General features: G+C 36.8%; 1 protein-coding gene and 1 non-coding gene across 3 annotated transcripts in view; one reads left to right on the top strand and one right to left on the bottom strand.

The window, feature by feature from the left end:
- Positions 1-20,480, bottom strand: part of UBE2K (ubiquitin conjugating enzyme E2 K) — a 47,168-nt gene that overhangs the window by 20,418 nt on the left and 6,270 nt on the right. For both annotated transcript variants that reach the window (XM_045284007.1, XM_004703158.3), the window contains 2 exons: positions 5,883-5,976; positions 698-756 (listed from right to left, as the gene is read on the bottom strand). In XM_045284007.1, the coding sequence (XP_045139942.1) occupies positions 698-756; positions 5,883-5,976 (153 nt within the window). The remainder of the gene's footprint in view (positions 1-697; positions 757-5,882; positions 5,977-20,480) is intronic.
- Positions 2,920-3,049, top strand: LOC115873383. Its single transcript, XR_004048382.1, has one exon. It is a non-coding gene; the product is annotated as a small nucleolar RNA SNORA72 (small nucleolar RNA).

The following is a 20,480-nucleotide window of genomic DNA, read 5'->3' as shown; positions in this document are numbered from 1 at the left end:
CTTCACACCGGGTCCTCGTATGTAGGTGTATCTGCATGTGGGCAAACCCGCCTGGGGACTGATAGAGGAGCAGTGTCTCGGTTCCTAAGACCATTGGAAAACATATTTCTGACGGTCTAAGGCGACCCCTGTGAAAGGGTCACGACCCACAGGTTGAGAACCGCTGAGTCAGAGTCCCTGCTTCATATGATCCTCCAGCATTCTATTCCTTCCCTCCATCCTCCCCACTTTTATTTTTTCCTTTTGTTAACATTAATCGCTATGTAACTATCTGCTCATTTCCCCGTTAAAACTGAGTTCTACGAAAGAAGTAACAGTATTAGTCCTGTTTGGTGTAGAATTCAGTTTCCCTAAAAAGCATATTTCTGGGAGGCAAGTAGGAACCTCTTTCTACTTGTCTAGCATTCCTATAAAATTAGGAACACTGGATGTTTCTCTAGACAGAATTTAAGCCATATTAAGATACACATTTTATTTTTGTCTAGAGCCATCACTGGCTAGCTTTGAGTAAACTTGCTTTTAATTACAAGAGCAAAACTTCTGCTAGTTCATGAAATCTTGTCCACACTAAATTCTTACATGGTACACAACTCAGAAAGCTATGGTTTGAATAGGCACTAAACATGTATACTAACTAAATGGGCCAAGAAATATAACATACTTTAAAAGTTCATGCACAAAAAGAGGCTTACAATACCTTAGGGGGATTAAATGGATAGGTTTCTGGTATTTTTATCTCTAGTTGGTATCTTCCTCCTAAATGGGGGAAAACAGAAAGTTAAGCATGCTGCCCGCCTCAAAGAGATGACGCCAAGTATTTGATAGAACTTTATTTTAGATTCACTTATAATAAATTTGTTTTAGAGTTGATACTCCAAAATAAAACAATCAAAAGTACAAGTTTTTAAGATTTATTTAAAGCATATAGATATGAAAAAAAGGTGTATTAACTGTTGAATGGAAAATTGATTTGATCTGGAAACTGCAAGCTTTAGCCTAAGTAAAACAAAATTGAAAGCATATGGACTACCCATTCATACAGGTATATGAATATTTCAAATCTATAGATAACCCAACGATAAAGGATTAATCAGTGCATTTAACTAGTCCTGATGTACTAGCTAAAATCATCTTCATTGGTTTTTCTCTAATCCACCTCAATTGTAAAAAATAAGAAACTTAGAAAAAAGGAAAATAAAAGGTAAAAAAGGTACAAAGGCATAGATGGAACAGAGACAAATCATACGGATTATCCCACAAACTTAAAAATAAAATTTCTTCAAAGACAAAAATGTTCCAATTTTATTGTATTGTCAGCATTTCATGTAAAATTTTCAACAAGGCAAAAAAATCAGCATAAAAATATGGCTGCTTCTTCCTTTAAATGGTTATGCAAAATATAAACGTTTACAAAGAAGTATTAACTAAAGACCAATAAACAGAAGGTATCCATGCGTTTTGAAGTTATCTCGAACAACCAGCAGCTAAATATGCTCTTTGTGTAAGAGAGTTTTACATCCAAGAGTAAGTGTATATATATGGAAGCTTTAAAAAAATTTATCTAGTTTCCTGTAACTTGGTTATTCAAGCAGATGTTAACTATCTCTCCAGAAACTTTGAAAGGGAGTGTTACACTGGATGAGAGGCTAGATTAGAATCCCACGCCTAAGAAACCATGCAATTTTTTTTTAACCAAGCAATTTTAAGAACATGACTTTAACACAAAATACTGTAACTATGCATAGCAAATGTAAATGTGCTGCAGACACTGATAGATGAAATTATGTCTGAGATTTGCTACAAAATTATCAAGAGATGCATTAAATAAAAACCAAACCAACAAAAAACTGGCCAGGATCTGGTAGTTATTAAAACTCAGTAATGAATACATGAAGGTTCATTATACTATTGTACTTTGGGATTTATCTGATATTTCTAACACAAATAAATGAAAGCAAAATGGGAAGTATTGACTTCAAAATTTCATATAGTCAGTGGTCTGAAATTTTCTAAGTGTATTCGAGTCTCTCAAATCTTTCTCACTAGTCTGACGGTGCTGATGGATGAGTTGAACCAGGTGCTAGATCACAATGCAGATGTAGCAGTAAATTAAAAAGTAGTCCAAACAAAAGAAATCAAACAAACAAAATAGTAAGAACAGGTAAGGAAGGCCCTTAAAGAAATTTATTTGAAAAAATAGCAACTTGTGTTAAGAATTAATCTTGCTAGCCTCAAACAGTAACACAGTAAATTTGGCATGGATAAACAGCATAGTCTCTTCTAGCTCCTAAGAACCCCATTGTTTCTGATGAAATAAAGCTTACTTCTCATGAACCTTCCGTGCAACGTGCCTCTTCAGGGATGTCCAAAACAGTGTCTTAGAAGCAGTATAAGAGAAGCAATTCCAGAATAACTACAGAAATGATGCTGGAAACACCCTTCAGTCTCCAAAATCCTACTTCTATTTATATGCTATTAACATATTCCTTAAGAACTGTCAACATGACTGTTATACATTAGCCACAGGTATGTGATATGAAGGCAGCACACTAAGGAAACTTTATTTACCACATGCATGTTAAACAGCTTTCACAAAAAATATTTACTTATTGAAAACCAACTGTTAATATGAAGACTTGATCATTTAAGTTTTATTTAATGCAAAAAAGCAAATAAGTGACAAGATAGATAGATAGATATACATATCAACAAAGTTTCCGCAAATTTAAAAAGCTTTTAGAAAGAAAGGTTGATTAAATGCCACATAAACCAACTGCCTTTTTAAGGATGATTTTTGCCTTAGCTTTTAAGGTCAGAATTTTGCTAAAGAGATTAAAAATAAAACAAAACAAAAAACCCTCCAACAATTAATATTATCAAAATATTCCACCCATATTCAAACTTGGAGAGTAAAGCATTCTGTGAATATTCTCGCTGTCCTGGTTTTGTGGGAGCCAGGGCAGGCTAAAAATCGCTATAGAAAACCATGCATGTGTCTCCGGGCTGAGTTCTTTCCCTGAGCCTGGTTTTATAAATGCTGGTGATAAGAAAAAACAAAAAGAAAGTAAAAGCATCTAAGTTTATGTCCTTAAACGGTGTTTTCCTAAACAAATGAAAAGTTTCCCTTTAACAGTTTTATGATAAAAAATAGAATTTTAATTAATCTATTTGAAATATGAGGACACATCAAAAATTACTGCTAAAAAATCATAGAAATCTTTATTCAACAAAACATGAAAACGTGAGGCTACTGTTTCTTAATACCTTCTAGTTAGGTCTGTATGTTTCTGAAGGCAGTGTTGCCATCTCTAACCTTTCCTCCAAAGAATTCCAAACGCTCCCATTTAAATCAAATGAGATAGTTTTAGCATCTATGAGGGACTCGAACTGTGCTCATCTGAAATGTTGAGTTTGGGGAACAAAAGGAAGCCTGAAGGGGAAGATTAGAGCTAAAGAGTGGATGGGGTAAGGTTTCCCAATGAAATTCTTATAGGACTGTCCTTACTACTGTAAATAATTGAGCAGGTGCATTTTTTGTGATATTAAAAAATTTTTTCATTGGCTTAACTTTCCTGCCCTTTATCTTACTCACGCAGTTTTGAATTTTCATTAAAATTTTCCAACAACAACAAAAAAGAACAAAACTTTCCAACAAGTGTTGGTGATCATCCTGTGTTGAAGAGGACCTTTTTGGAGCCTCAACAAAAACCGTTGCTGTAACCTGCCTAGAGGGAGGGGGTGGGGTGTGTGTGTGTGTGTGAATTGGACTGGCCCAGAGGGAGGGAAGGAGGGTGTGTGAGGGTGTATGTGTGTGTTTGTGTGTGAGAGAAAGAGAAAGAGAGAGAGAGAGACAGACAGACAGACAGACAGACAACTGGACTGGCCCAGCAGATCCCACTAGAAGCCACTGTTTTGATTGGACCTCTTTTTGGAAGGTAACCCTAATGAGACGAAGACAAGTATATTACTGAGAGAACTTGTCTGCAGCCATCCACACCAATCAGTGACAAGCACATTTTATTTGGAATAAGCCCATGAATATATCAAGTGGAAACCTAATAGCGATATTTACTTACCTAGTATAATAAAAAGCTTATCAAAACAAAAGTTTATAAAAAAGTCACTTTAGAAGCAACAGAAGAAATCGGCAATTAAAAATAACCAAATGTATTTCTAACCAATTAAGAACATGGCATACTTATAACTCGATTGTCCTACTAATAGACATACAGTATCAAATTTTAAAAGAACACCTACTTATTATTAGTAAGAACTGCCAGGATAATGACCATTCTTTATCTGTCTAATTTAACTCAGAATGTCCTGTTTATAAAAATGAATGTTAGAAAAGTTCTAGAATGTTACTAGTCTAATTTTTAACAAGGTGCCTAAACCTAAAAAGTTACTCGAGAATATTTATAATGCCTGCCTTCAAGAAGCTAGTGTATCCTTATAGGTACACAGAGTATCTGCTATTAGGACAAGCACTCAACTTTTACAAGGCACTATCTACCGATTGTCAAAAGGACTATGTAAGAGAGAAGGCATGAAAGCCTCCACTCCAGGTCTAGCAAATATTAGGCAATCAATAAATACTATGAAAAAATCAAATGGTGACATCTAACAATGGTTCATATAATGAACTATGAAATAAAACAATCTAATCATTTAAGAATTGGTAGAATATGGCAGAGACATCCTAGGGCTTGGAAAACAACCTGAATGGAAACATTATTCTAGAACATTAGGGGTTTTTTTAGTAACAGCTCATTATAGAATTGTAGAACCACTACATTCAAAGTGGACACATACTCAGTCAATGCTGCGTTATGAAAAAGCTGAGTTATTAAAAGCATAGGCTTTAAAGTGTAAAAACTTTTAGGACACAAATCCCAGCTCTGCCACTTAGTGGAGATGTGGCTTTAGACAAATTATATCTAGCTCAAGGTTCTTCACCTATGAAACAGTAATAACTGTACTATACCTCAGAAGATTCATTGGGAGGATTGAATGAGAAAATACCTAAAGCTCCTATAAGAGCTCAATAAACGATATTACTACAGATTGTGTTATTTTGTTTCTATTAAACAAATATTTGAATGATTATTATATGCAAGAAATCTGATTATCCTATAAAACCCAATTTTACAATAGTACTCATTACTGAAGATTTGACTAATGAAGGATTAAAAAAACTATACTACTTTCTGTATCTTACCACCCACTCCTGCAGTCTAAAGTAGCTACAGATGTAGGTTATAAACACAAAAGTTTAGCAAACCTTTCTTCTCTGTATGTATAAACAACTCAAACCTATTGTAAAGAAAATCAATTAAGTGGTCTTATTGCCTGCATATAAAGACATGAATGAATAAAATGCTAAATGAAAAACAGGGAAAGGAGCTTTAAAAACCAATGAATGCTACGAAATAATCGATTATCCATTGCTGAAAGGGAAACTAATTTGCTCGATGAACTTTCCCACGTGAACGAAACACAACAAAAACCATGGTCTCGGTCGAAATTTAAAACAAGTTTATTATTGTTATTGCAGGGAGAATAACCAAGAGTCTGCCGCCGTCTCTAAGTTAGGGACTGAACAGGCTACTTGGTTTACACTGCTGTGCTCTAACCTAATTAACCAACTGATAACATAGCTCTGCTAAATCCATTTGGGAGAAAGGAAAAAAATAGTTAAAGTTCAATAAGAAAACCAGTCGAGATAAATTACCTAAATTTATTATTTAAAAATTGCTGTATATCTTAAGCCAAATGATGTTAGCGTCTATATAATGTATGGCTCCTTAAGATGATTCTGATCCAAATGCTTCAGAGACAAGTTCTAATATGCACAATATTTTGATATACAAAAAAGTACTTGCCTTCATATGGTGTGTCTGGAGGTCCTGCTATTTCTCCTCTTAATTCTGTAAAATTCTCATCTACAAGATCTACTTTAATTTGATTTTTGCTCGTCTTAAAAATAAACAGAAAATAAATGTTAGTTATGTCAGCAAGAAAAAGCCTACTTTAAAGTATTACCTATAAAAATTTTGAAACCCCTTTTTTCAAAAGTTTGACTGCCTGCTGCTCTATTGAAAACAAGTCTGTGCTTACGATGGATTTAAATAACCAGTTTCAAGAATATTTAAAACAAAGAAAATAACAAAATGGACGTTTACTATTTTTAATTAATATACCACGTGATGTTATATGAATGGCATTAGAGAAAAAAATGGCAGACACCTATTTTATGCCTGTCAACTTCATGCATGTTAGGTCCTAAGTGATAAATCTCACGTTGGTTCTATCGAAATAAAGGAAAATTCAGGGTCATTATTAGCCATTTCACCTCTGAATTTTCACTTGAGCTAAGCAGAACAATTCAAGAAGGATGGGCTTGTGGACGGAAACCCCACACCGTTCACCAGGGTGGTGAACGTTCCAGTCATCGTTAACTTCTCTTCCCATGAAAATGCCAAAGGCATCAGTGCTTCACTAGACCCTTCTAATGACCTGCGTCCTGTTGTTCTCTGCTTATTTGCTTTGGAGAAAAGGGTAACAAATGCAAGAGGAAAGAAAGGTGATTTTCCTTAAAACCCTCACGTTTCTAAAGATTTCTGTTTTAAATTTATCTGTCTACTCATTTTGCAGTCAACACTTCGAATAATACTTCTACATTTATAACATCACTGAGTCCACAATCAGTTGCCTTAAATAATTTAGAAAGCCCTCTTGTCGGATTCACATGAACATTCACCAATGCTTGCCTACAAATGAGCGCTCCATTTAAAATTTTAAACCTATACTACTGTCTTACTGCTCTGTATTCCTAATAAGGTAAATTCTCCACTTGGCAGAATTTTTAAAATGTTAGCTTCTTATATTAATTTTGTCTTCACTTTTTTATGTTAGATTCCACAGTTCACCTAATTGACACAATCTATTCTAATACCTTAGAGAAAAAAAGCTGTATACGATTTAAAGAATATTTACTTTTGGGCCACATTCTTAAGCTTATTTAATGGATGAAAGAGTGTTAAGTACTACAGTTTTAAGGTTCTTGGCTCCCCATCTCCACCCAGTGTTCCTCACTACAGAAGATAACAATTTTACTCTTTTCATATACTAAAGTTTTAATATGGACTATTTGGTACAGAAATAATACATAAATGTTAAACACCACATTTTAAAGATGCCATATGACATCTTATTACCATATATACTCATGTATAAGACGAGTTTTTCAGCAATTTTTAATGCAGTGTTTGTGGTAAAATTAGGTGCCTCAGCTGATATTCGGGTTGGCTCACACTCGAGTATACACAGTAAGTTGTAGTGAAAGTTTAGGATTAAAATATCTACTTTTACATGTATCGAAAACATGCTAATTAATATTATTTCATAACCCTTTCTACATTTGGCTTTATTATATTGTTTTCTCCAAGTATTTATTTACTCAAAAATGTTAAAATGTTTTCTCCCCATGGCCTAAAATTTTATCATCATTGGTACTTTGCAGTAGAATATAAGAGTATAATTTTAGAATGGGTAAAAAAAAAAAAAAAAGGAAAAAATCAGCAATGGTAAAAAATACTTTGTATATATAAGGATAAATAATATTAAGAAGAAAATTGGAAACATCAGACTTTCACCGATCTATTAAGAAGCCACAATGTGACTATGGGCTTCCACTTCTTTCCTAAGATTTCTTAATTAAACGAACAAAATTACTCAGGTTTTTATAAATCACCAATGCTCTTTGTTAACTTGTTATTGTGAACTAGGTGAAGGTTTGCAGAGCATATCATAGTTTTACAGTCAACACAGCACATCGATGCTTTTAAAGTTATCTACAGATCTTCATAACTCATTTCCCCACTACAAAATTATTTATTCGTAATTTTAAAAATAAATGGTATAAGAAGACGATTTTTGCTGGTTTGAACTCACCCAGAGGAGTGCTCACAAAGGGGGGTGGGGCGGGGGAGGAATGGGGCATGACCACACTTTTACAAAGAGATCTGTTAAGTTACCACGTTCAAAGAAATTATAAAATAGCAACACTAACCAGTAAAACAACTTGATTTTAGATGCTTACTGTCCATGGCAGGGTTTGTTTGTTTGTTTTTTTTTTTGGGGGGGGTGATGGTTAAGGCTATGTGTCAACTTGGCTGGGCAACAATTCTCAGTGGTTTGTCACTTATGTAACTATGCAGTTTAGCTGTTATGTAATGGTATCCCCTCCCTTTTGTGATACAGATTCTATATATATCATCATCTTCATGATGTGATCTGATAGGATGAGTCAATCAATTTTAAGGGGGCTTCTGGCTTTTGCTCATTCTAGATTCTCCATTGGGTTCATAACTATCTAACCTACAGTTCTTAGGACTTGAGCCAATGGCCTAGAGTACTGCCTGTAGGTCCTGAGGTTTGGCAGTCTCTCCGGTCTATGAGCCAGTGATCTGCCACCTTAGCTGCTTCCTACACCTCTGTGAGTCAGGAGGTGCCTCGAGTCTGACACCAGAACCATGGATTTGGGACTTGCCAGTCTCTACAACAGTATGAGCCATTCCTAGGAGCTAAAGATCTTCTGCATGTGTGCACATGCATGCACATGCACACACACATGCATACACCATTGGCTTTTACTTTTCTAGAGAACTCAGCCTAAGTTATCTACTAAGCCTGGTGATACAGTCGTTAAGTGCTATGCAGCTAACCAAAAGGTTGGCAGTTTGAACCCACCTGTCACCTACAGGAAAAAAGACACAGCAGTCTGCTTCTGTAAAGATTTAGAGCTGGCGTCGTCAAACTACAGCCCGCAGGCCACATGCAGCCCACCAAGGACATTTATCCGGCCTGCCAAGTGTTTATGGCCGGTTTGTTTTTTTACTTCAAAATAAGATATGTGTAGTGTGCATAGGAATTTGTTCCAACGGGTCTGAGGGACAGTGAACTGGCCCCCTGTTTTAAAAGTTTGAGGACCCCTGATTTAGAGTTTTGGAAACACTATGGTAGAGTTCTAGGGTAGCACTAAATACAAATTAATTAGACAGTCCAAGCTCACAATATGATTAGGGAGTAAACATTACCCTGAGAGTCCTCTTGGAAATAATGTTTTAAACTTTAATCTTATTAAATCGTTCATCTAACCTCTCAATTGATAGAAAATACAAGTTAAAGAATAAGAATCAGAAAATACTAAGCCAAACCCTAAGACTTTCCAAGAATCAATGAAAATGTATGTGGAGAATTAGGATAAAAATTTAAAAGACAAAAATACGTATCTGAATGCAATATGTAAACTTTGGGTAGGCAGTGACTTAAAAAATAGCTATAAAAGACATTATTTAAAAAACCAAAACAGTATTTTGGTTAACTGGGGAACTATAAACATGAATTTGAATGTTAGATGGTTTCAAAAGACTTAATTTTTCTTAACTAAATAATATGATAATATTTTAAAAAGGAGGTTGCTTTTAAGAGATGCAAGCTAAAATTTTGGGTAGTGAATTATAACTCCAACCCTCAGCAAAATGGTAAAATTCTTTTTTTCTTTATTTTTTACTTATTAAAAATATCACGTTATTGGGGGCTCTTACAGGTCTTATAACAATCCATACGTCGATTGTATCAAGCATATGTGGACATATGTGGACAAAATGTTAACTTAAGTAGTGAGCTATTTTCAAACTTTCCACTTAACATTTTAATAAAAATGGAACGGGGGGGGGAATGGAACAGCTGGTTTTTCCAATTTAGCATTTATGTTTTAAAGATTATATTAATGGTGAGAATATGATAAAATAGGGCACTTCAAAAAAATACGCAGCTTCATACATTGGTACATTGTCAGTGCTAAGGTAATTAAGAACATAAAAGTTCAGGTATTCTGAACCAGTTATTTTTCTCCCCCTCTTCCTCCCAAATGTTAGGGAAATAAACTCAGATAAAGTTTCTTAATGATATTCTATGAACAGTATGTAATACCAAACCAAAACTGAATTTACTGCTATCAAGCCAATGCTGACTCGCCGCAATCGCACTTTGGGTTTCCAAGCTGATAGCTGTTAAATGGAGTAGAAAGCCTAATCTTTTCTCCCAAGAAGCTGCTGGTAGTTTCAAACAGCTGACCACATGGATCACAGCCCAACTTGTAACCACTACCAGGGTTATGTAGTAATTGGAAACTTAAATGTTCAAGGAAGGAATGGTGACTGAATAGCTCAAGCAGCAAAGTCATTAAAAAAGAACGACCAATGTCATTAAGGAAAACACAAGGTATAATGAAAGGGGAAAAAAGAAGAAAAATAGTGTCCATATAAGATCCTGGTTTGGCGAAAAGTGGGTGAAGGGAGACGTCGGACAGGGCAAGATATGACAAAATACCCATTTATAAACTATCAAGGGCTCATGAGGGAGGGGGGAGCGGGGAGGGAGGGGAAAAATGAGGACCTAATGTCGGGGGTTTAAGTGGAGAGAAAATGTTTTGAGAATGATGTACAAATGCGCTTTACACAATTGATGTGTGTATGGATTGAGCCCCTAATAAAATGTTTTAAAAGATCCTGGTTTGGTAAAAAGAAAAAGGATGAAATGTCAACATTAGCTACCTGTGGCCAACAAAATTGTGGCTTACTTTTTATACCTTTCTAAATTATCATAAAAGAGAGGAGACAACTGATTTCTTTGAAACCTCACCATTTCTCAAGCATGAATCACCGTACTGTCTTTACTTGTCTCAGACATTCTCTCTCTCTTGAAAATACTAATATTTTCTTCCTTCATGGTATCTACAAGGCAGAGTCCCAACTAGTTACAAAATCATTCCCCAAATAATAAGCTTCTGTGTCTGTCCCAAGCTGCTAATCATTGCTGGAGGAAAACTATCATTAACTGGTGTCATGTTAAATTTAAGACCACTAAAAAAAAAAATAATAATAATAAAAAAAACCACAAAAAAATAAATAAAAAAAACCACTAATCCAAAATAGGCACATTATCTAACAATTCTATTATACAATGGCTACCCCACAACTTTTCACTTTCTTTAAAACTCCTGTGCTCTTCTTTTGTATCTTCATGTTCCAATAACTTTTAACTCATAATTCAAGAAAACATTTCAAAAAGAAATCTCTGTGTCTTCCTATGTTCAAAATTCCCAAATTCATGCACTTAAATCTATGCTCAGTGGAAATCTATGCTCAGTGGACAGAATTGTCCTATAGGACAGGGTACAACTGCCCTTATCTCAGTAACTGTTTCCAGGTGTAAAAAGCCCTGTCTTTCTCCCAAAAAGAAGCTGATGGTTTCAAACTGTTGACTTTGCAGTTAGCAGCCTGTGTAATCACTATGCCACCAGGGCAAGGATGGAGAGAATTTATCTCACATACTTTGAACATGTTATCAGGAGAGACAAGACCCTGGGTGAAGGACATTATGCTTGGTAAAGTAGAAGGGCAATGAAAAAGAGGAGACCCCGGATGAGATGGACTGACCCAGCGGCTGCCACGAATGGGTTCAAACATACAAACAATTGTGGGATGGCACAGGGCCCAGGGGTGTTTAGTTCTGTTGGACACAGAGTTGTTAAGAGTCCGAATGAACTTGACAGCACCTAACAGCTTCTATTAAGACCAATTTCTCTAACAATGCTGTATTCTATTCCCTCTGTTCTTCTTGAGGACTTATACCTTCGATTACTTTCCTTCTCTCCAACATAACAAATTTCTCCTGAAATATGTTAAAAAATATATCAGAATATGTACCATTTATACTCGAGTATAAGCCGACCCGAATATCTGCCGAGGCACCTAATTTTACCACAAAAGCTGCATTAAAAATGTGCTGGGAACAAATGTACAAATGTGCTTGACACAATGGATGGATGGATGGATTATGATAAGAGTTGTACAAGCCCCCAAATAAAATGATTTTTAAAATTATTTTTGGTAAAGTGTGCTGGAAAGCTGCGTATACACCAGCATATCTAGTATACGTATTTTAAGTTTGTCAAGTCATACTCCTCTCCAGCTATGTTCACTTTTCTATCTTCCCTCAAAGCAAACGCACAGAACTGGTCACAGCTGTCATCTTGTCATCTCGCATTCCTTTAGCAATAACCCATTCCAACCAGGCTTCTAGCTGCACCATTCCAGAGAATGTGCTGGTCAAGGTCACCACTGGACCACTTACAGTATATATATAATGCTTGCTTCTTCCCTTCTGCAAAAAATGACAAGTTGACTCACTCTGATCTTCTTGAAGCAGTCTTCTCTTGGCTTTAATGATACCACTCTCTCCAGCCTTCCTAATAACTCACTGAGCTAACAATTTTTAATTAACTCTCTTTGGTTCAACTTTAAACTGGGTTAGGGACTCAGAACAAAAACTGTCCTTGAGCCCCACCCCCCTTCCTAATCAAATTCTCCAAGAGTTAAGTCATCCAGTCTAGGGCTTTAAATAGCAGGTGGCTTCAAAAATTTTGAGGAAAAATGCCACGATCTTTTAATTTCACTTTCCCCACAAACTTTTGGAATCTCCTTATATATCATAAGCTGTCCAAATCTCTCCAAACCTTACCTCCAGACCCATAGATTCAACTAAAAAATCTATCACAGACAAAAGCAAAATTCTTGAAGTTGCCCCAAGCTTCCAATTTGTTCCTTCCCTCATTTTTTTTTTCATCTCAGAAATTAGCAACTCCATCTATCTAGTGGATAACAAGAAATTAGGTGTTTGCACTCTACTCTTCCCACCCTTTGTTCACAACCCTCTAGAGTAACAATAACATCATTTTAGTTCTCCAAACACACCAAATTTATTTCCAATTTTGGGCCTTTCCATTAACTGTTTCCTCTAATCTGGAATATTCTTCCCTTGGAGACATAGCTTTATTATTCCAATCTCCATTTAATCTAAAACCTTCTGAACACCAGACAAAAGTAACCAATTAATCTTCTATATAATTTATTCCACTACTGTCAGCCTATTGTACTGTGGTAACTTTCAAGTGGCTGTGATGTGGAAAAATACTCTACCAGTATTTCCAAGACCAACCTCGTCATCTGTGGTGGTCAGGTTTCAGCTGAGCTTCCCTTACCCACCCACCACCTTATTTCCCAATTTTTGGTTTGGAGAGTCAAGTGATTCACAACCTATCACTAGCACCAACACTTATGTGAATCAGAAGCCCAATTTTTATCTGCAATCTTTTTTAGTAACATATCCAACCCTTCCTCCTCTCAGAAGTAGAGTAAGAGGTAATTTACCTTTTATATTGGCTGTGGCTGAACTCTCCAGAACTTAAGAAAACCCTTACATTTGTCCAGGAAAGCAAGTACCCACCTTACATGCACTGGGAAATTAATAAATCAGTACAATAGGCCCTCAAGGACTCACACCTCATAAAAACAAAATAAACACACTAAACGTTCATCAGTACACCCAATGATGACCTACTAATACCATTTTTTGTGTATGCTCAAGAGAAATTCTTGCACATTTATGCCAGTAAAAAAAAAAACCACACACACACCATAAAAATATAAAGTCTAACAGATGGATACATGAAACTATGGTTTGTCCTATACAAAAACATACAGCTATACACAAAGGAAACAATGGGCAACTCCTGGAACAATGCTAAATGAGGGGCGGGGCAGGGCAGGCAGCACAAAGAGTAAAAGCCAGCTCTAGAGTATTCTTTCAAATAGTTCAAAAGCAGACAAGATGACATCACTGACCTACTCCCACAAAGAGTTGGTTCCTTCCAGAAACCCACCGAGGCAGTTCTAATCTGCCCTCCAGGTCGCAGAGTCAAAAACGAACGACTCGATGGCAGTGAGTGAAGAGCACAACTCAAATTTCAGGACAGGACTTACCTCTGGAGAAGGAGATGCAAAAAGCACTGCTATTGTTCTAGTTTCAAGTTTAATGATAGGCAATAGATGGTCATTATATTATACTTTATAACTTACATTTGCCTGATATTTTGTGTGTATCAAATATGCGCGTTAAAAAAAAACAAACCTGCACCAAAATGTTAAAATTAAGATGGTTTCTCTTATTTTTGAATTAAGAATTTCTTTTTAACTATACAGTGTGTTATAACTTTTCTTTAAAGAAAAAAGTATACTGGAGAAAGTTTATTTTAAAAACACATTCTCATTTTATACCATTAATTCATCCACAAATTTGGTAAGCAGAAGGCATTTACTGAAATTAAGCTGCACATACATGGAAAGCACACCAGCCTGTGTGATCATCTAAGACCCAGAACAAAACCATACCCAATGTGAATTGGGAGGGAGGAGGGAAGAAGGGGCATGGAGTAAGAGACCCAATGCCCATCTGTAGACAATTGGACATCCCCTAACAGAGGAGTCAGAGGGAAGAGATGAGCCAGTCAGGGTGCAGTATAGCACCGATAAAACACACAACTTTCCTCTAGTTCTTTGGTGCATCCTTCACCCCACTATCATGACCTCAATTCTACATTACAAATCGGATTGGACCAGAACATGCACACTGCTACAGATTAAGAGCCCACAACACAGGGAATCCAGGCTAGATAAACCCCTCAGGGCCAACAATGAGAGTAGTAGAGATACCAGGAGGATTAGGGGAGGGTGGGAGGAGAATGGGGGAATCGATCACAAGGAGCAACCTAGAACCCTCTCCCAGAGGGATAACGGAAAAGTGGGTGAGGAGCGACAGAGATGATATAAGATATGAAAATAATAAGCTATAACTTATCAAGTGTTCGTGAGGGAGGACGAGTGGGGGAGGGAGGGGGAAGAAATGGGGCGCTGATATCAGGGACTCAAGTGGGAAGAGAAAGCTTTGAAAATGAGGATGGTAGCATATGTGCAAATGTGCTTGACACCCTAGATGAATGTATGGATTGTGATAACAGATATGAGCCCTCAATAAAAGGAAAAAAAACAGAAAATATGGGATTCATCAGGCAATTTTGATAAAGACACTAATAAAATATATTGTTAAATCTAAAAAAATTTACCTATGTAAAATGTTGACATTATGATTATACAGAACTTTTAAACCAGCACTCAGTATATACTTGATATGCTTTGCTAAAAGTAGACAAGACACAACCAAATGAAAAAAAAAATGTTGATCCTGCGAGCTAGTGTACTTTGTTGCAGTTTTTATGGATGGCCTGCTCTAAACTAGAATGCTTATAGTTTGCAGATAGCCAAAGTTCCAACTGGAATGAAGAGTCTTCACATCAAAGAGCATTCTGGTTTCTTCAGAGTAATGTATTATTGGGACAGGTAATGGGACAAGTTTAAAATTGGATATCCAAAATGGTGGAGGATGTACGAAGTAGCTGGCTGCAAACCTTCCTGGGTGTACTGAGGCTCAACTAAACGGAACACAAGAGGGGAAGAAAAAGAAAGGACGCTGCACCAAATTCCTTATTGCAAAGGCATAAATCATTGCATACTTTATGCATACTTCTTTAAAAGAAGTTTTACAATGAGAGCTTGAGAACCCAGTCAACCACCATATGAGAAACGGAATATGCTAGTACAATAACAATATCAAACATCAGCTAATCAGAACAAGGTACTATCAGACAACAGAAGGCAGAGCTACAAAGTTTATTAAAAGAAGTTTAAGAGCTAAACTTCCCACAGACAAGTGTTTTTAGAGTAAGCCAATAAAACAGAAGTTTTTTAAGCCCATTAAAGGTAGGATTTCTAGAATAGATTAGCAAGATCACACCCAAACAAACTGCATGGTCCTTAAAGGACTGCAAAGAACCAGTGAGATGAAACAAGCAGGAGTGGGTATCATCTTTCATACTCAACATCCAATTTACTATCAAGATGCACTGACATGTTTCATAAAATACTAGATCCTGGGGCCAATTAATTTCAAACAAGCCCTCTCAGTTATATTTGAAAATCAAAACTGCATTATTCTCTAGCAGTAACATAAAGGGCAGTGCTAGCAGACTCAGACTTGCTTTTATCCAAAAGTCCTCTCACTACATGCCGCACCAACTAAATGCCTGGTCCCTTTACCAATAAAGGAGTTCTGGTGGGTATAGTGGTTACTTGTTAGGCTGTGACCTGCAAAGCTGGGATCTTAAAACCACCAGCCACTCCAAGAGACAAAAATAGGGCTTTCTACTCCTGTAAAAAAAAGTTCGTCTCAGAAATTCACAGGGATAGTCCTATCCTGTCCTAAGGGCTGCTGAGTTGGCATCGACTTGACGGCAGTGAGTTAGGTTTTGGTTTTTACCAATAGAGCCACCAAAGCCTATTCAGTAACTTCACATTATTCTGCTCACCCTATATGAGATCCTGGCCCCACTAAAGAATGAAATGATGAACGGCAAGACAGGCCTGCCCTAAAGCCAGGTTTCTAACAGGAGTTCCTAAAAATCAAACAGCCATCAAATAATCTCGGTGGCTTGGTAGTGCAATGTCTGAGATTTATAGCATAGGAAACTTTCGGGGCAGCTCTACTCTGTCCGACCAGGTTACTGTTTTTGTTGCTGTTCGGGATGTTCACGTGATTTTGGTTCTATCTACCTCATGTGACAAAGGGGAACTGTCCCAGTCTTCTAGGCTGCACTGAAAGCCATCAAAATGAAATGGAACATGTAAGCATGAAGAGGGACCAATCCATGGAAAAGGACATCATGCGTGGCAGAGGGTCGGAGTGAGAAAGACCCTCATTGAGATCGGCTGACCCAGTGGTGGCAACAGTACGTTCAAGAAGAACAACTGTGAGATGGCACAGGACCAGGCCATGCCACATACTTACAATCCTGATTCAGAACCGACCCAACAGCACCTAACGGTCAATCTGCCTGGGAGAGCAGAAACTGGGTCTTTCCTCCTGCATTCCAACAGATAAATAGCAGGAGCACTGCTGTGCGGGAGGAAACTTCAGTGCAACTTCTTGGCCTTTTTATTTTTCCTCACCAATGCACTTTTAAATTTTCTTATAAATTCTTTTTAGTAAGTCCTTGTGATCACCCCATGTCCTTCAAGAAAGCGATGATGATTACCCCTATGAAGTCCCAAACCACAGTTGCCAGAACCTTTGGGGCTGGCCTTGAACTGAACTGGCCCAAAAGAGCATTCTCACCAGCCACTGTTCCAATTGGCCTCTTTTTGAAGTCACCCTAGTAAGAAGACTAGGAGCCGTGATGAGTTCCACACATGGGTGCTCTTCACAACGTTAACAGTTCAAAACAAGTTCTTCAGTAGAAAGATGAGGCTTTCTACTCCCATAAAAAATTAGTCTCAGAAGCCCACAGGGGTAGGTCTACCCTGTCCCATAGGGTTACTAGTTTGTGTTGTTAGTTTATTGAGCCTAAGAGAATTACTGAGACACCTTGTCTGCAGCTATTCCTTGATCTCAGAGACAAAGTTAAACATGTTTTGTTTGGAATAAACCTGCGAATGGGTAATCTGGAACTCTAGCATCAAGTCAAATAGTCCAATTATAAAATGAGGAAAGGACTTGAAGAGATATTCCCCAAAGAAGATATTCAAACGGCTGCTAAACACATGGAGAAGATGTTCAGTGTTATTAGCTATCAGAGATGCAAATCAAAACCACAAGAGAACATCATACACACTCCCACTAGGAGGGCTAGGATTTTAAAAAGCATAAAATAACAAATGTTGATGAGGAGGATGTGAGATAATTGGAACCCACATCTACTGCTCATGAAAATGCACAATGTTAACAGCAGTTATGAAACACAGAGGTCCTCAAAAACAAACTAGAACTATCATATGACCCAGCAATTCCATTCCCAGGTATGTACCCCCAAAGACTTTCAAACACAGACTAAAAAGATTTGTACACTAACATTCATTACAGCACTATTCACAAGAGTTAAAAGGTAGAAACAACCTAAATGCCATCAACAGACGAATGGATAAACAAAATGTTATATAATTGGTATCAAGACTGATATATGCTATGGTATGAATTGAACCTGAAAACATTATGCTGCGAAAATAAATCAAGTACAAATAGGAAAATATTGTATGACCTCAATTACATTTAAAAAAGCCCCCAAAAAGGGGGAGGGGGGGATGTATAGACCAAAGTGTATTTATTAGTGGTTACCAGGGGCAGGAGGGCAGCTAGTAGAAAAAGCACATTAATCAAAAGATAGGGTTGCATATTTAATTATTATAACTGCTGTCAATAAATTGTACACCTGTAAAAAGTTGAACTGCCAAAATTTGTGTGATGGCTATTTTTACAAGGACAAAAACAAGATGCTTATGCAAAACTAAACAGCATGTGGGACTTTAGTTCCTTGGTTTAGAAGCAAAGTTTTACGGGACAGCCCAGTTAACTGGCCTAAAAAAAAATATTTAGTTCATCTAGTCTACTGTCTAGATCATTACATAGTTCTTGGGTCTTAAAAGCTTGCAAGCGACTATCCAAGGTCTTTATTCATCTGAAAAATAGAGGAAGAAGAGTTGGGGATACGGGGAAGAAATGGAATATGTGGCTAATTGCCTCCATAAACAACTACCTCTCTTGCCCTAAGTCCAGCAGAACTAGATAGGTGCCTGACTACCTTATTGAACACATTGATCAAAGACTCCAACGGATCCTGATCAAAAAGGGAAAGTAGAGAACAGAATTTCAAAATCTCATCGACTCTGTAGACTTTCTAGAGCCATGGAGGGCTGTTAACTTTCTGAAATCATCTTCCTGACATAATCTTTAAATCTTAAATTAAAAATATCCACATTATCCTCTTATACCAAACAATTCTTAATAGTTGAGTTTAACTAGTTTTTGTTTCGCCTTGAGTTCTTTTACAAACTAATAGAATAAAACTGACAACTGCAACTCTAAAGATTATACAGGAACCACAGAGAGGATGCATTTATGTTAATGAGAGTTCAGAAGAGGTGAGAATGGGTTGCACAACACAAAAACATGTGATGTCACTGACTTGTAATGCAGAAACTGTTGAATTGGTCTGTTTCTCTGTATTAACAAAATAATATAAAATTTAATAAAAATGAAAAACCTAGTGGCACCATGAGGGTTGAATAAGAGTACACTGACATTGAAGGCAGAGAAGAAAACATAAATAAGCAGTAAAAACTAATCTAATAGTCTACCTGAGAGATGAAAACTGATTCTAAAAAAATTTTTTTTAATTAAAAAAAAAGAAAACTGATTCTAGGATGACATCAAAAAGGATGAAAATTGGGGGAATAAAGATGAAAATGAGGTAATAGATCCAGGAGATAAATGAATATGGGTGAAATCTGTGTAAACAATTTATAAAGCCTAGTAATGAGCCCAAAGGAAAAAACAAAAGCAGTACCCCAGAGTAACTAATGAAAGAAAATTCTGAAGCTATAAATGAAAATGCTAAAGGTATTTAAAATTAATACCTGAGAAGTTTCTCTGAATTTGACAATTTGAAAGATACTAGTGATTCCTGAAGAACAGCTGCAATATATGGTAGAAAGAGAAGCAAGCTTAAGCGTACAAGTTAAGGAATGGATTAGAATCAGATGTAGGAAAGTACCTGTATGACGAGGAGCCCTGGCAACACAGTGGACAAGCATTGGATCCTAATTTGAAGGGTTGGAGGTTCTAACCTACCAGTGGTACCATGGGGGAAAGACCTAGTGATATGCTCCTAGGAAAATTTCAGCGGAGGAAACCCCATGGGGCAGACAGACATTGTCATATAGAGTCACCATGAATCAGAACCAACTTGATGGCACACAATAACATCTAGCAAATGCCATGTCCCTGTGGATTTCCGAGACTGTAACTTTAATAGATCTTAAAGTAGAAAGCTCCATCTTTCACCCAAGGAGTAGCTGGTGGTTTTGAACTGCCAACCTTGTGGAGCCCAACCCAGCACAGGCCAACATGTAACCACTACACCACTAGAACTATTTTTTTTCCTTTTTGTTTTTAAATCATTTTATTAGGGGCTCATACAACTCTTATCACAGTCCATACATACATCAATTGTGTAAAGCACATTTGTACACTCACTGTCCTCATCATTCTCAAAACATCTACTCTCCACCTAAGCCCCGGGCATCAGTTCTTTCTTTTTTTCCCTTTCTTAAAAAAAAAAAAAAAGCCCCCCCCTCCCCCTCGCCCAGGGTTCCTTAATAAGATCACATAATAATGTCTCTTGGTAAGACAAAAGATACAGTAGAGATAGGAATCAAGCCACATAATGGAAGATGGAAAAAATTAAAGAATGTCCACAAATTAATAAAAATACAAACCTTTGTTCAAAGTATTAAAAGTAAAAAGACAAAATTCACAAAATACTGTGCTGTCAGGGTCCTCTAACGAATCCTGCCCACAGAACCAATTATGCAAACAGATCCAAGGTGACTAACACCACCCAAACTGCAATTGGATGTTTTATTTCTGGGTCACATATACAAATGTTCTCACATACTCTTATGTACTTC

Source organism: Echinops telfairi, unplaced genomic scaffold (genome assembly GCF_000313985.2).
Source record: "Echinops telfairi isolate 266 unplaced genomic scaffold, ASM31398v2 ScPeMD7_7468;HRSCAF=8506_0, whole genome shotgun sequence".
Lineage (NCBI taxonomy): Eukaryota > Metazoa > Chordata > Mammalia > Afrosoricida > Tenrecidae > Echinops > Echinops telfairi.
Note: the sequence above shows the minus strand (reverse complement) of the source record. Positions and strands in the feature narration are given on the sequence as shown.